The 17,008-nt window shown below is 43.0% G+C and overlaps 1 protein-coding gene across 6 annotated transcripts in view; it reads left to right on the forward strand.

Moving 5' to 3' along the window:
- The window catches only part of RFX4 (regulatory factor X4), a 143,680-nt gene that overhangs the window by 83,928 nt on the left and 42,744 nt on the right, over nt 1–17,008 (forward strand). For all 6 annotated transcript variants that reach the window (XM_042947604.1, XM_042947605.1, XM_042947606.1 and 3 more), the window contains 2 exons: nt 11,980–12,080; nt 14,201–14,259. In XM_042947604.1, coding sequence (XP_042803538.1) covers nt 11,980–12,080; nt 14,201–14,259 — 160 coding nt within the window. The remainder of the gene's footprint in view (nt 1–11,979; nt 12,081–14,200; nt 14,260–17,008) is intronic.

Consider the following 17,008-nt stretch of genomic DNA (forward strand, 5'->3'; position numbering starts at 1 on the left):
GGGTAGTATGGACATTTTAACAATATTAATTCTTCCAGCCCATGAGCATGTGTTTCTTTATATTTGTTTATATTGTGTTCTGCTTCTTCCATTATTGTTTTATAGTTTTCAAAGTACAGGTCTTTCACTTCCTTGGTCAAGTTTATTCCTAGGTATTTTATTCTGTTTTGTGCAATTGTAAATGGAATTGTTTTGTTAGTTTGTTTTTCTGCTACTTCATTATGAGTGTATAGAAATGCAACAGATTTCTGTATATTGATTTTGTGTCCTATAACTTACTGAATTCATTTATTCTAATAGTTTTATGGTGGAATCTTTTCTATACATAGTATCATGTCATCTGCAAATAGGGACAGTTTAACTTCTACTTCACAATTTGGATGCCTTTTATTTCTTTCTCTCATCTGATTGCTATGGCTAGGATTTCCTGTACTTTGTTGAATAAAAGTGAGAGTGAACATCCTTGTCTTATTCTTGATCTTAGAGGAAAAGCTTTCAGTTTTTCACTATTGAGTATGATGTTAGCTGTGGATTGGTCATTTATGGCCTTTATTATGTTGATGTATGTTTCCTCCAAACCCCACTTTGTTGAGAGTTTTTTTTTTTTTATCATGAATGGATGTTGAATTTTTCAAATGCTTTTTCTGCATCTATTCAGATGTTCATATCGTTTTTATCCTTCATTTTGTTAATGTGATGTGTCACTTTGATTGGTTTGTGTATACGGAACCACCTTTGCATCTTGGCAATAAATCCCACTTGATCATGGTGAATGATTGTTAAAGTATTGTTGAATGTAGTTTGCTAATATTTTGTTAAGGATTTTTGCATCTGTATTCATTGGGGATGCTGGCCTGTAGTTTTCTTTTTTGGTAGTGTCTGTCTGGTTTTGGTATCAGGGTAATGCCTTGTAGAATAAATTTGGAAGCTCTCCTTTCTTTTCTATGTTTTGGAATAGTTTGAGAATAGTAAGTATTAATTTTTCTTTAAATCGCTGGTAGAATTCACCTGTGAAGCTGTCTGACTTTGGACTTCTGTTTTATTACTGATCAACTTCATTACTAGTAATCAGTCTGTTCAGATTTTCTGTTTCTTCCTGATCCAGTTTGGGATGATCGTATGTTTCTAGGAATTTATCCATTTCTTCTAGGTTGTCCAGTTCGTTGTTGTATAATTTTTTAATAGTTTCTCATAATCGTTTGTTTTTCTGTGATGTCAGTTGTTATTTTTCTTCTTTCATTTTTAATTTTCTTGAGTCCTCTATCTTTTTTCTTGCTGACTCTGGCTAAAGGTGTCTCATTTTTGTTTACCTTTTTAAAAAAGCACCTCTTTGTTTTATTGATCTATTGTGTTGTAAGTTTCTGTTTCATTTATTTCAACTCTGATCTTTATTCCTTCCTTCCTTCTACTCACTTTGGGCTTTGTCTGTTCTTTTTCTAGTTCCTTTAGGCATAAAGTTACATTGTCTGAGATTTTTTGTTGATGTTTCTTGAGGCAGGCCTGTATCACCATAAACTTCCCTCTTAGAACTGCTTTTGCTGCATCCCACAGATTTTGGACCATTGTATTTTCAGTTTCATTTGTCTCCGTGTTTTTTTTCTAATTCCCTCTTTGATTTCTTCATTAACCTATTGGTTGTTTGGTAGGCATTTTGTTTAGCCTCCATGTGTTTGTGTTCTTTCTAGTTTTTTTTCCTTGTAATTGATTTCTAGTTTCATACTTTTATGATCAGAAAATATGCTTAATATGATTTAAATATTAAATTTATTGAGACTTGTTTTGTGGCCTAACATGTGATCTGTCCTGGAGAATGTTCCATGTGCACTTGAAAAGAATGTGTGTTCTGCTGTTTTTATTTTTATTTTTTTGCATTTTTTTAATATGAAATTTATTGTCAAATTGGTTTGTTCTGTTTTTAGATGAAATGTTTTGAATATATCTGTTAAGTCCATCTTGTCTAATGTATTGTTCAAAGCCACTGTATCCTTGTTGATTTTCTGCCTGGATGATCTACCCATTGATGAAAGTGGGATGTTGAAGTCCCCTACTACTGTCAGTTTCTCCTTTTATGTCAGTTAATATTTGCTTTATGTATTTAAGTGCTCCTGTGTTGAGTGCATAGATATTTACAATTGTTTTACCTTCTTTTTGGATTGATACCTTTATCATTATGTAATGCGCTTGTTTCCTGTCACAATCTTTATTTTAAAGTCTTTCTTTGTCTGATATAAGTATTGCTACTTTGTTTTATTTTTTCTTTTTTTTCACTCTCATTTGCATGGAATATCTTTTTGTATCCCTTCACTTTCAGTCTGTGTGTATCTTTAGGTCTGAAGTGAGTCTCTTATAGGCAGTGTATGAATGGGTCTTTTTTTTTTTTTTAAATCTATTCAGTCATAGTCAATTCTTTTTCTTAATTTTCTGTGTGTCCTATAATTTTTTATTGACTTCCAAACAGTAGTTAGAAAAGACTGAAGTAAATAGTATTTATGTCTGGAAATAGACACGCCTCTTCCTCTCCTAGCTCTTGATGTAGGGAGTTGAGTCAGCTTATTTAGGCGTTGATTGGGTTTGGGTTTTGTTGTTGCTATGGGTTACCTTCAGTAGACTACCAGATTCTTCTGCGGTACCCTGTGCTTAGGTTGAAAGTTTGTTGGTGGGGTGGGTTCTCATCCTCAGCTTTAGACCCTCCCTGTGTACCTCTCTTACACTTATTGGCCTGTTTGGGGCTGGTATGGAGGTGTGGGGGTTTCCCTGCTGTCCTGGTTTAGTCCCCAGCAGGTTCTGTGTTGCTGGCTCTCAGAGTCGGGCATTCTCCGTGATCCTATCCTGCCCCAGATATGAATCTCTAATAGTCTGAGCCCATGATGATTTCTACCAAGGTTAGAGAGCTTTTTCTTTTTACTTCCCCCACCTGCATTGGGTCTCTTTCTACGCCCACAGTCAACAGTGTTTCCTTCCTCCCGCTGGCCACTTGAGGCTTTTGTTCCATAGGGGAGAGACTGCTGGCTGGCTAGGACTTCACACTCTCCCTGCAGCCATGGTTGCTCTCCTCCTCCAAGCAGGCATCTTGGCGATATGCTTCCTTCATTCTCCAGGATTCCTCACGAGCACCTGGTGAGGCCTGTGGGGAAGATCTTGTGAATAGGTGTAAACTTCCTTTGCATCTGTGGCTCCCAGAGTTCTTTACTGTCATGCTAGTTCACACTTGGCCCTTAGCAATTTGTCTTAAAAACTGAATTGAATTATTTTTACCTAGAGATCCTGCTTTCCTCCCTCAGAACAGATGAACCAGTTCCTAAGTCCTTCTCTCTTTGGAGGTGCCTGTCTTTCTGTGCCTTCCAGGCTAGGTGGTTGTGACCTCAGTTGTCTGGTGGGTTCAAGAAAAGTTAGGATTTTGTGGATTATCTGGCTTTCTCTTGTTATGGTGGGAGTGTTGCTTTTTCCAATTTTCCACATTCTAGGTGGAACAGACACATACCTAGATAGGAGCAAAGATTACCTCCCAATGGGATTATAGTCAAATTTTAGTCTTGTGCTTTTCTGCATTTTTGTACTGTTTTAATTAAGACTGGATTATTTTTATAATCATGTGTATGCACAGATATACACATATATATCTGAATTTAAAATATGGATAGGATTATAAAAATTATATATATATATATATATATATATATGGAAAGGGAGGGAGGGAGACCCCTATAAGCGTTGAGTTCTTTCTTGTGCATTGTTCAAGTGAACTAGATAGTGACCAAATGTGTACCTTCATTTTATCATGAGAAGGTACCTCCTGGGGGGGTCAGTAAAAGTATATGCACCGTTATATGAGAGCTTCACATACTTCTGGCACTGTTTAATAGGTGTTACATACATGAAGGGCATCTGTAGTTTGTTATAGAGCATTTTGTGGTGTGCTAATGAAATGCTAACCCTTGCCTCCTTCCCTGTAATTGGCTTGTTTTTATAGATGTAAAAATTGGAGCTTAAGAATTGAAATCACTTTAGTCACTTTAGTGACTGAAATGGCTTTAGTCACCTGCAAATAAATGAAACAGCCATGAGTCAACTATTCATTCTTCATTAAACAATGTCTGTTGATTACTACAACGTGCTGGACACTCTGCTGAGTCCTGGGACATTGCATTAAAAGAGAGAAACAAACTCCCTGCCCTGACTGAGCTTCCAGTCTCCCACGAGAGACCAGTTTTTAAAAAAAAGACGTTGTTAACTTGCCAAAGTGACCTTTGACTTATAAATCCAGTGCCTTTCCCATTAAATCAAGAAGAAAAAACTTATTCAAAAGACCAGACTTCATCAGACAGCTGATTTTTCACAATTTTATGAATGCATTCATCCCTGAAACCTGTTTGAGTGTGTTCTATATACCCAGTCCTGTGCTTGGCCAGGGTAGAAATGAGAATTGACTCTAGAGGTTCTCACTAGCTGACGAGCTCAGACCCACCTCTTACCTTCTATCAGTAAAGCATATTGAAATTCAGGTGAACAAGTGGTAATATAGAGATAACCATGAACCATATGCTCTTTTTTTTTTTTTTTTTTACAGCTTTTTTAATGTATATTTATTTTTGAGAGAAAGCGCGTGTGCAAGCAAGCAGGGAAGGGGCAGAGAGAGGGAGATACAGAATCAGAAGCAGGCTCCAGGCTCCAAGCTGTCGGCACAGAGCCCGATGTGGGGCTTGAACTCACGAGCTGTGAGGTCACGACCTGAGCGAAAGTTGGATGCTTGACCTGCTGAGCCACCCAGACACCCCGATATGTTCTTTATTTGTAAGAAATGTAGATCATTCTCAAACTTGGACTTTTCACCTCTTGTGACCTCCTAGGTGATCTTGGCATAGTGGTTGTTGTTAATGGTTGGTTTAGCAGAAGTTAGGAAGCGCACACGTGTGTGTGCATGCGTGCGTGCGTGTGTGTGTGTGTGTGTGTGTGTGTATTTAGGGGTGGTGGACCGGGCAGGGAAGATGAGATATCAGAGAAGCCGAGAGAAGACTGAGATACTAGAGCTTTGGAGCCAGACACATCTGGGCTTCAGTCTTGGATTGTCCACATACTTGGTGCATCTCCTTGGACAAATAAAAGAACTTCTCTGAGCCTTGATTTCTCACCTCTCTGCTGGGACTAACAATAGTACCTGCTTCGTAGGGTGGATGTGAGGATTAAATAAGAAATATGTGCGAAAGGTTTAGCACTTGGCACACTGCACTCATTACAAGGCAGCCGCCGTTAGCACTGTTGCTGTTGTGCCAGCATCATGGCTGGAGGTCATTCAGAGAGTTACAAGTGTGGAATTAAGATGCAGGAGCAGGGCCGAAGCTGGAGTTATAGATGTGGGAGCCACCTGCACAAAAGGGAGGAGGAGAAGGTGTGACACTGGAGGAGCAGGGCGACCCTGGGAGTGCCAGCCTGGGGAGCGAGATGGAAGAAGGGGACATGGGAAGTCGGCACTGCACAAAGGGCGGCTCCTCTTCTCCAGCGGCAGTTGATGTCTCCTGGGAAAGGTGCCGTGGGCGGGGAATGGCAAGCCACCCTCCTTGATGGTCCGGCGGCGATAGAATGATCACTCCAGACACTTAGCTAAAGTTTGACCTCTGTCAAGAGTGGCCAAATGTTCTGGGAAGTCTTCTCACGTAGAAGTTGGATCCAGTGTGCTCATCACTGATGGTGGTTTTGAACTTTGGCTTTATTACATGTGCAGTACTTTTGGTTCACTCAGTATTCAGCATTTATTAAGTGCCTCCTGGGTATCAGGCACTCTGCTAGGCACAGGGGGTGCATATACCATTTTTCTTTCATGAAGACACCCTTGGCAACAGTCTTTCCTCATATACCCGCATCCACTCACCAGGGCATCCTGGTTGGCTCTGCCTTCAAAATATTTTAATCTGACTATATTGCATTATTTCCCTGGTTACCACCCCTCATCCAGGCCACTCTCTTGCCTGGATTATTGCAATAACCTTCAAGCAGATCTCCCCCTGCTCTGTCCTTGCCTATCTATACTCAATGTTCATCCCAGGAGCCAACTACTCTTATCAAAACACATGGCAGGCTCAAGAGTGTTGAAATAGTTGGTAGAGCTGGGAGTGTGGGGAGACTGGCAGTTTCAAATCCTGTGGTCAATACTGAACCAACCTGTGAAGTTGTTAGGGGAGGGAGGGAACAGGCTGCAATCTGGGGCAGGAGATATCCAGGTTGAGGGAACAGCAGATGCAAAGGCCCTGGTAGGTTGTCAAGGACCTGAAGAAACAGAAAGGGCACTGGTGCTGTAGGAACTGAGTAAGCTGGTGAGGTGGGGTGGGATGGAGTGGGATGGAGTGGGAGGAGCTGAAGCCAGAGAAATAAAGGTGAGGACAGTGTGGATAGGGTCCTGTGGGGAATATGTCGAAGGTCTGCCCAGCTAGGGATTGGGGGCTATTCACTCATTCATTTCATTGAACAAACATTCCTTATATGCCCACTTGGTGTCAGGTGCTATGCTAATTGCTGAACATACAGTGATAAGCAAAATAGGCACAGTCCCTGCCATCTGTATTGGAGCATGCAGTCTAGTGGGAAAGATGGATATTAACCAGATAATCACACAAATTAGTGTATAGTTACCAAATGTCACAACTACAAGGTCCTTCAAGGGGAAAAACCAGAGATTCCAGTTTAGTCTAGGGGGCTTCAGAGAACGTTTTCCTGTGGATGTGACACCTGAGGAGGGGTTGAGTAGGCAAGGAAGGGTTGGATGCTCTTGGATGGAAAGATGCCCAGGTCAAAGGCTCTGAGATGGGAAAGAACAGGGCGGAGGCAAGTGGGGCCGAAATGTAGGTGAAGAGAGAAAATTTAAGGTGAGGCTGGTCTTTGGGGATCATGGTGAGGATTTTGGTTTTTATCCTAAGAATAATGTGAGGGGCACCTGGGTGGCTCAATCGGTTAAGTGTCCGACTCTTGATTTCAGCTCAGGTCATGAGTTTGAGCCCCACATTGGACTCTCCACTGCTGGTGCGGACCCTGCTTGGGATTCTCTCTCTCCCTCTCTCCTCCTCTCTCTGTGCCCCTCCCCTGCTCACACTCTTTCGAAAACAAACAAACAACAAACAAACAAACAAAGAATGTGAAAGCATTGGGGGGCAGGGGACGGGTGTTTAACCAGAAGGTGAAACAGATCAAAATTGCAAGTGTTTTAGAGAAATCCCTCTCACAATGTGGGGTTGAGGTGGGAAGGTGAGCAGAGCAGGGTAGGCTCTTGTACTTACTTGTAGAAGCTGCTGTAGTGGCCCAGGTGAGAGATGAGGATAGCTGGAAGTAGAGAGAAAAGGGGAAAACTGGATGAGGTTGAGAGGCAACTTGGAGATGAAACCTGTAGTATGTGGTGATAGGAAGAGAGACTATTTAAGTCTCAAAACTAGATACACTAAAAGAGGAACAACCAGCCATTTTAAGTCTCATGGTGTAATGCAGTGGGTGGCACAGGGCCACCTACAAAGTTTTCGTGTCTTACAAAAAATGTAACTTAGTTTGATCACCTCTTTAGACCTAACTGCCAGTCTATAAGAAGTATGCAGGATAGATGAACGTGTTAAATGGCACTATAAGGAAGACATGAACCAAATCAGAGTGTGGGACATGACAGGGAACAAATAGCATGATGTTGCTGACAAACCAATGCCATGAAACAGAATTTTTAAAAAGTCTTTGGAAATAGAACAAGGCAATGTTTTTGTGCAGTGTGTAGACCATGTTTGGATCCTGATTCAAAGAGACTAAAAGACATCTCTGAGAGAAATAGAGAAATTTGCGTACCAACTGGGCTTTAGCTGATAGGAATTGCTGTTCATCGTGTCAGACACACTAATGGCATGGTGGTTTTAAATGTGGCAGTGCATACATACATACATATATAAGGGCATGTTAGAAACACACACGAACTTTTTGAAATCATACATCTTGAATTTGCTCAAAGCATTCCAGACAAGCAAGCATGGCATGTGATAAATTGAACTGGAAAAACGTTGCTAGTTATGGAAGCTGGGTCACAGATTCTTGGAGGTTTATTATACTATTCTATCTTGGGGTATATTTAAAATGTTTTCATAATAAAAAGTCAAACAAAAACTTTATGAAAAGTGGAGTTCCCAATGAAATAGAGAACGTAAGAAAAGAAACCAGTCTGACAGAGAAGTGAAGAGTTCAGTTTGGACGTGTTGAGGTCGATGTGCCTTTGGGATGCTAAATGGAGGGGACCTGTGTGTGGTTGGTCTGGAATTCTGGAGACCTCTGCTCTGGAACTGCGAGAGTGAGTATAGATGGTGACTGAAGCCATGGGCTTCCTGAAGAAGGATGTGTGTGAAGTGGAGGACAGAGGGTGGTACCTTGAAGAAAGAGTGCAGAGAAATAAGAGGGTTTGTTTGTTTGTTTATAATTTACATCCAAGTTAGTTAGCATATAGTGCAACAACGATTTCAGGAGTAGATTTCTTAATGCCCCTTACCCACTTAGCCCATTCCCCTTCTCACAACCCCTCCAGCAACCCTCAGTTTGTTTTCCATATTTATGAGTCTCTTTTTGTTTTGTCCCCCTCCCTGTTTTTATATTATTTTTGTTTCCCTTCCCTTATGTTCATCTGTTTTTCTCTTAAAGTCCTCATATGAGTGAAGTCATATGATTTTTGTCTTTCTCTGACTAATTTCACTTAGCATAATACTCTCCAGTTCCATCCACGTAGTTGCAAATGGCAAGATTTCATTCTTTTTGATTGCCGAGTAATACTGCCATGTATATGTATACCCCTTCTTCTTTATCCATTCATCCATCGATGGACATTTGGGCCCTTTCCATACTTTGGCTATTGTCGATAGTGCTGCTATAAACATGGGGGTGCATGTGTCCCTTTGGAACAGCACCCCTGTATCCCTTGGATAAATGCCTAGTAGTGCAATTGCTGGGTCGTAGGGTAGTTCTATTTTTAGTTTTTTGAGGAACCTCCATGCTGTTTTCCAGAGTGGCTGCACCAGCTTACATTCCCACCAACGATGCAAAAGAGATCCTCTTTCTCCTCATCCTTGTCAACATCTGTTGTTGCCTGAGTTGTTAATGTTAGCCATTCTGACAGGTGTAAGGTGGTATCTCAGTGTGGTTTTGATTTGTATTTCCCTGATGTTTCACGTGTTGGTTGGCCATCTGGATGTCTTCTTTGGAGAAGTGTCTATTCATGTCTTTTGCCTATTTCTTCACTGGATTGTTTGTTTTTTGGATGTTGAGTTTGATAAGTTCTTTGTAGATTTTGGATACTAACCCTTTATCTGATATGTAATTTGCAAATATCTTCTCCCATTCTCAGTTGCCTTTGAGTTTTGCTGATTGTTTCCTTCGCTATGCAGAAGCTTTTTATTTTGATGAGGTCCCAATAGTTCATTTTTGCTTTTGTCTCCCTTGCCTCCAGAGATGTGTTGAGTAGGAACTTGCTGCAGCCAAGGTCAAAGAGGTTTTTGCCTGCTTTCTCCTCAAGGATTTTGATGGCTTCTTGTCTTACATTTAGGTCTTTCATCCATTTTGAGTTTATTTTTGTGAATGGTGTAAGAAAGTGGTCCAGGTTCATTTTTCTGCATGTCGCTGTCCAGTTTTCCCAGCACCACTTGCTGAAGAGATTGTCTTAATTCCATTGGATATTCTTTCCTGCTTTGTCAAAGATTAGTTGGCCACACGTTTGTGGGTCCATTTCTGAGTTCTCTATTCTGTTCCATTGATCTGAGTGTCTGTTTTTGTACCAGTACCATACTGTCTTGATGATTACAGCTTTGCAATACAGTTTGAAGTCCGGGATGGAGATGCCTCCTGCCTTGGTTTTCTTTTTCAAGATTGCCTTGGCTATTCGGGGTCTTTTCTGGTTCCATACAAATTTTAGGATTGTTTGTTCTAGCTCTGTGAAAAATGCTGGTGTTATTTTGATAGGCATTGCATTGAATATGTAGATTGCTTTGGGTAGGATTGACATTTTAACAATATTTGTTCTTCCTATCCAGGAGCATGGAATCTTTTTCCATTTTGTGTCTTCTTCAATTTATTTCATAAGCTTTCTATAGTTTTCAATGTATAGATTTTTCACCCCTTTGGTTAGATTTATTGCTGGGTATTTTATGGTTTTTGGTGCAATTGTAAATGTGATCAATTCCTTGATTTCTCTTTCTGTTGCTTCATTATTGGTGTATAGGAATGCAACAGATTTCTGTGCATTGATTTTATATCCTGCAACTTTGCTGAATTCATGATAAGTTTTAGCAGTTTTTTGGTGGAATCTTTTGGGTTTTCCATATAGAGTATCATGTCATCTGTAAAGAGTGGAAGTTTGACCTCCTCCTGGCCGATTTGGATGCCTTTTATTTCTTTGTGTTGTCTGATTGCAGGGGCTAAGACTTCCAATACTAAGTTGAATAACAGTGGCGAGAGAGGACATCCCAGTCTTTTTCCTGACCTTAGGGGGAAAGCTCTCAGTTTTTCCCCATTGAGGATGAAATTAGTGTTGGGTGTTTCACATATGGCTTTTGTGATCTCGAGGTATGATCCTTCTATCCCTACTTTCTTGAGGGTTTTTATCAAGAAAGGATGCTGTATTTTGTCAGATGCTTTCTCTGCATCTATTGAGAGGATCGTGTGGTTCTTGTCTTTTCTTTTATTGATGTGATGAATCACATTGATTGTTTTGCAGATATTGAACCAGCCCTGTATCCCAGGGATAAATCCCACTTGGTCACGGTGAATAATTTTTTTAATGTATTGTTGGATCTAGTTGGCTAATATATTGTTGAGGATTTTTGCATCCATGTTCATCAGGGAAATTGGTCTATAATTCTCCTCTTTAGTGGGGTCTCTGTCTGGTTTTGGGATCAAGGTAATGCTGGCTTCATAGAAAGCTTTTGGAAGTTTTCCTTCCATTTCTAAGAGGGTTTATTTTTAAGGAGGGACATGTGTGGTGAAAGGAAGAGGTGGGATATCCTGGAGAAGGGGCGGTTAGTGACGTGGGGTTCCTGAGGAGGCAGGAGGGGATGACACGGAGTTGGCCCTTGATTCTGTCAGAGTGGCCGGGGAGGAGAGCTGTGTTGTGGTGGAATCCTGGAAAGTTCTCCCTTTGCCGCTGTGTTCCCTGCAATGTGGGAGTGGTGCCCACAGCTGGTGGAGGGTGTGCAGGTGGGTGGGAGGGTCTTGGAGAAGGTTGGTGAAGAAGTGCAGAGTTAAAGAGTGAGAAGCCTGTGGGGACTGCCTTGGGAGGAAGTTGGTGATCGGGGTCTGACAGGAGAGTCCATGGGACACCGCGAGAGCAAGGTAGGCAGTGTTGCCGGGGGGGTGAGGATGGTGTGGGCGCTCAACATGGGCTCTGAGGTCCCCGTGGCGGCCATGCCAGAGGAGGACTCCATGGACAATGCGTGACCCAGCCCATTGTGTTCACAGTGAGAGCCTGAAAGTGGCGCACAAGGTCTCCCAGATTCTCATCTCGTGCTGCAACCTGCTGTCCCCTCACCCTTCACCCCCTTCCCCCAAACAGCCGTGGGCTCTCCACATCAGATATGGTTTCAAGGTCAGGGATGTTTGTCAGGGCAAAGACAGGCTGTTGCTTCCCGGTTCCTGCCGAGTGGCCAGAGGCCGGGGCAGCCAGAGCTGGGCTGGGGGGGCCAACGCTTGGGCAAGACTGTCAGCAAAACAGTGTTCCCAGGCTCATGGCCCCCTGTCTGCACCATCTTGCTCAGAGTCCAGGCACCATGTCCCCTGGTGGCCACCGTGGGCACTATGCATGCCCTGCTCAGACGCACCAGTGCTCGGTGGGGCTTGGGCCACCCGTCCTGCCCCTGAGGTTACTGCTCCCAGTGACACTGGTGCAGCCAGGACACCACCAGGGGAAACCAAACCCTGTCCGGGCCTATCGGGAGGACTAGGCAACACACAGAGGCACTTAAAATGGATCATTTCTCTTTCTAGCTTAACTCAGGTGATCCGAAAGTTTGCCAAGCAGCTGGATGAGTGGCTAAAAGTGGCTCTCCATGACCTTCCAGAAAATTTGCGAAACATTAAGTTTGAATGTAAGTACTGACTTTGGGAGCTGAGGGAAGGGAGAACAACATTTTAGTGCCAAACGTTTTACATAGGTTGTTAACAAGATAATAACAACAGCAGCTATCATTTACTGTTTACAAAGCACCAAGTACTAAGCCTAGCGCTTTTCCTGCATTAACTCACTCCATCCTCACAGGAGGTTTATTACAGGTGGCACCTTTCTCCTTTTGTGGAAAATAGAACAGGCTTAGAGAGGCTTGTAGCAAAGGCAGGATTTGCTCCCGGGTCTGTCTGTTGACACCAAAGTTTCTGCTCATCACTGCCATCTCCTCTCATTAATCCTCATGCCTCCTCTGTGATGTAGGGAACAGTATCCCTATCCTGCAGATGAGGCTCCGAGAGGCAAAGAAACCTCCCCAAAGCCACACGGCCATGCAGCTGGTAAGAAGGGGCCAGGAGTCAAACTCAGGTCTGTCCGACCCCAAAATTCGGAGATTTCCCAGAATCCCCTGCCCCCAAAATGGTGGTAAGAGGGGACAGAAAACCGCTTCAGGGCTTCACATATTCAATTCTCTGCCTAATGAGAAAGCCAAATTAATATTTCTCCTACGGGGATTAGGACTGTGATTTTTTTTTTTTTTCTGCTAAGCATCACCAGCCATTCTGTATCATTAGTTTTGCCTGAGAAAACTGGTCCTATTTCGCTTTCTCGATGTTTCTGTACTTGTGGGAAGACTCATGTGCTATTAAACAAAGATGATATGATTTTAAGCAAAACAAAGTTTTAAGATATGTTTCTTAAAGCACCATTTGAATACAGCTTGCCATTCTTGCCCGGAATAAGTGCCAGCAAGGAAAATGAAGGCGATCAAATTACCCTCTCTCTGCAGGCAAAGGGAGCCCTTTGAGACATGCTTTGAGGCCGCCTGCAGTGCCCATCACCTATTGATAAAGCCTGCTTTATTTCGCAGCCCTCAGTTCTTTTCTCTTCATGAGCACTAAATTCCACATCACAAAGTTAAAGAAAAAGTAATTAAGGAGAAGGATTAACGATTGATCGGTCTGGAAAATTAGAAGTTCATCTGTGCCCCGAGCCCCCCCCCCCACTCCATTCCTCCACCCCACGCCCTATTTTTCAAACCAAGCTGGCTCTGAGTACAAATTAGAATAATCCCAGGGAAATTTCTGTTTCTTGACCAGTTCAGAAATTAATGAGAAGAATGCCCTGCACCCGTTTTAATTGTGCTGACCAAACAAACCTGTTGAAAGTTGGCAGCCTGGAGTTCTGTTGGGCCCTCCACCTGTGGGTGCCTGCAGGAACCCGCTCTGCCCAGGGAACCTCGGGTGCACTTGGACAATGTGCAAGGAGGGGAAACACACGCCATTCCAGACAGCTCTGCAGGAATGAAAACCTGGGACTGGGACGTGGCTTGCCTGCTGTCCTGAAACCTGCAGATTTAAGATCACCCCACTTCAAACCATCAGCTATATACTCTCTCTCTCTTTCTGTCTCTCTATATGTATATAATATATATATATATATATATATATATATATATATATATATATATATACTATATCACTATAGTAAACAGGATCATCAAAACATGCAAATAGATCATGGAGATCATTTGATAAAAATGGCCGATTATGAATGCAAAGCCACATTCAAGGTGCAGCCCAGGATTTCATCCTAAAAGCGGCCCCTAGTGCCACACACCACTGAGGCTCAATCAGGTTTCCCTATTAGATATACTACTTTTACAGGGCCCTCTTCAAAGCTTCCTCTCGATCCCAGCAATTATTTATGGGGAGAAGTGATGGAGCTTGCAATTAGCGAAATGAAAGACAAGTAAATAATTGCTTTTACTCACGGTTGATTGACACCACTATTTCTCACACCTGCCAGTGTGGCAGGCTGGTGACTTTGAAATATGTACCCCAAATATCGCCATTTTAGGGAATAGTTGTCCGCATGGGAGAACAAAGAATCAAATGCAGGGTTTTGCCAGTGGGTGCATAAAATGGGGTTGGACGGTGAGACAAATTTAGGGAAATAAGCTACTTTTTGAAACCTGTCCCTGGAAAATCCGTGGTGGGACCATACAGCATGCCAATATTTTAAGCTAATGCTTTTCTCTTGCAGTGTCGAGAAGGTTTTCCCAAATTCTGAGACGGCAGACATCACTGAATCATCTCTGCCAGGTATGTGTCCTGTGTCATGTGTTCTAATGACCACGAAGTCATTGCAAATGGGAGACAAATCATGAAAACAACTCCTGAGAGGATCTGTCAGGGTATGGCTGTTTAATAGTTTAATACAGTACAGTAGGTGCTTGATACACTCCTACTGTTACCTTTAATTTCTACTGATAAAGAATAAAAACATTAGGCAATCACTAAATAGTTGAGACTAATACACAGAATAATCTCTGATGTCAGTTGCCCCTTAACCCTTCAGACATATTCTCTGGTGCCCAAGCTTGCGTTTCCCTTCAGTAAATCGGGATTTCTCAGCCACCGTTGACATCTGAGACTGGATAATTCTTTGCTGTGGGGAGTCGTTTTGTGCACTGGAGATAATTTAGTAGCATCCCTGGCCTCCACCCGCACCCGAGTGCCCAGATGCCAAAAGCACCACCCACCCCCAGGTACCACCCTGGTTGTGACAGTCAGGAATGTCTCCAGACACTGCATCCCCCCAGTTGTGAGCCACAGAGAGAAATGATGCAAACAGATAAAGAGCATGATTTGTTTGTTACGTATGTGTCATTCAGAAGAGTTCAAATCCTGTACACAGTATGTTAAGTATTTGCCCACTTTTATTTATTTTTTCCAGATTTTTGTTCTTTTTAGCACAGAAGTGACATATGCTTACTATAAAAAATTCAAAAATAACAAAAATGTGTACAATGAAATGTGGAAGAGCCCACTCTTAACTCCTTAGTTGTAACTTGATGGTATAAAACCTTGTGTTTGTACCTTAAGTTTGTACCTTAAGGAAGGGAATCTTAGTCTATTAAGGCAGCCTGTAAACATTCATTAAAATATCAGTGATCTCAGGGGCACCTGGGTGGCTCAGCCAGTTAAGCTTCCGACTGGGTTCAGGTCATGATCTCACAATTCCATGGGTTCAAGCCCCGCATCCAGGCTCTCTGCTGTCAGCATGGAGCCTGCTTGGGATCCTCTGCCCACCCCCATCCCCCGACCTCACTCTGCCCCTCCCCTGCTCATGCTCGCTTGCGCTGTCTCTCTCTCTCTCTGTCTCTCTCGCGCTGTCTCTCTCTCTCTCTGTCTCTCTCTCTCAAAAATAAACAAACATTAAATTTAAAAAGAAATATCAATGATCTTAAAGCAGAAGGGGCAAACTGGTGGCTGCAGATGGGCCCTCAGGTGGGTGGTTTGCATGTGTTCCAAACTTGTTTTTACTTCCTTATTAAAAGTTGAAACCGGGAGATGATAGCAAAACAGCCCTAGCACCACATTTCTGAGGTCAGGGATCAAGTGGATGGGCTGAGCTCCCCAGCAGGCACTGTGCTCCCTGTCAGCCCCACTTCCTCTCATACTTGGCTGGCCCACCTCACTCACACTGTCACTTGCCTGCCCTCTCTGTGTTGGGTTTGCCTCCTCTCCCTTATACTGCTTGTTCTGGGTTGGTGCCAGTTATTCAAGGTCAAGGTTGAAGGAAGGGGTTTCTGCTTAGAGTGGCCTGAAGGAAGCCTCCCGGCCAGGACCTCGAAAATACAAAACTACACCCACAAGCACTCACTCTTCCTGCCCTGCCCCTGGTGTAAAAGGCACAGTGGGTGGTTTGAAAACCAGAGGGAAACGCTTCTGTGTTTCTGCTGCCTGGGAGAGAGGCCATACCTGGGCACTGTTCAGGATGGGGCAGAGGCTGACAGATTAGTGGGATTTGGGAGAGAAAACAAATATTGGCAAAATAGAAAAACACTGCCATATGTCCAAGGGTGTGTGCCTTCTGGTTCTTTCCCTAGCTTGGAAGAGCTGGGCTTGGGATGTATCAGAGAACTAGGCATGGCTTTGGTGCCTCCCTCCTCAGCTCAGACAGTTTAGGAAAGCCTTTGACCCTTCAATGCACGCATAGGTAAAAACATCCGTATCTGTACCTACAGCCATCTGCACACACATGTGCACTCTCCCCACTTCCCACACAGACAGTGCATATTTTAATTCGTATAAATGCTACCTTTCCGTCTTCACAGGACAGCACTCAGACACATTTCTGGATCGCCCAAAGGAACTGGGGCTGGTGATAGGAATGAAACACCATCGAACATCTTAACTAACATGCCAGCGAGCTTTCCTAAACACATACAAGTAACACTTAAACCCAGGCTCTAAATACCCAGGCCCTTTCAGATACACTAAGCAAGCAACTTGGCATTCCTAGCTCAACGGTTCATTCCACAAAGTCTTTTGAGTGCCTACTGTATGCCAGACACTGTGTTTAGTGATACTTGCCCTCAGCAGAAAAACAAAAACAAAAACATTTAAACAAAAACCAATTAAAAGTGATAAGTGTTATGAAGGAAACAAAGTGGAAATAGAGAGTAATGGAGCATGTAAGTCCAATTTAGATAGAGTGCTTAGAGAAGGCCTGTCCGTGGGTGTGACATTTCAGTTGTGACGTGATGGCAGGGTGAGAGAAGAAACCTCTAGCTGGCAGGGATGCCATGTGCCACGGCCCTGATGTGTCCCTGCCTCACCACAAAAAGAACAGATCCAAATAACAGCAGCTCCTTTATTGAGTTCTTACCCCCTAAACTGTGCCCTTTGCAAACATTATCTCAGGGAAGGTTCCCTGGTGGTCTCGTGGTTAGGATTTGATGCTCTCTCAAACGTTATCTTAAGGATAAACGACACCCCTCCTTAAGAGGCAGACACTAGGACATCTCCATTTTATAGATCAGGAAACGGAGATGAATCTGTTAGC

This window comes from Panthera leo, chromosome B4 (assembly GCF_018350215.1).
Source record: "Panthera leo isolate Ple1 chromosome B4, P.leo_Ple1_pat1.1, whole genome shotgun sequence".
Taxonomy (NCBI): Eukaryota; Metazoa; Chordata; class Mammalia; order Carnivora; family Felidae; genus Panthera; species Panthera leo.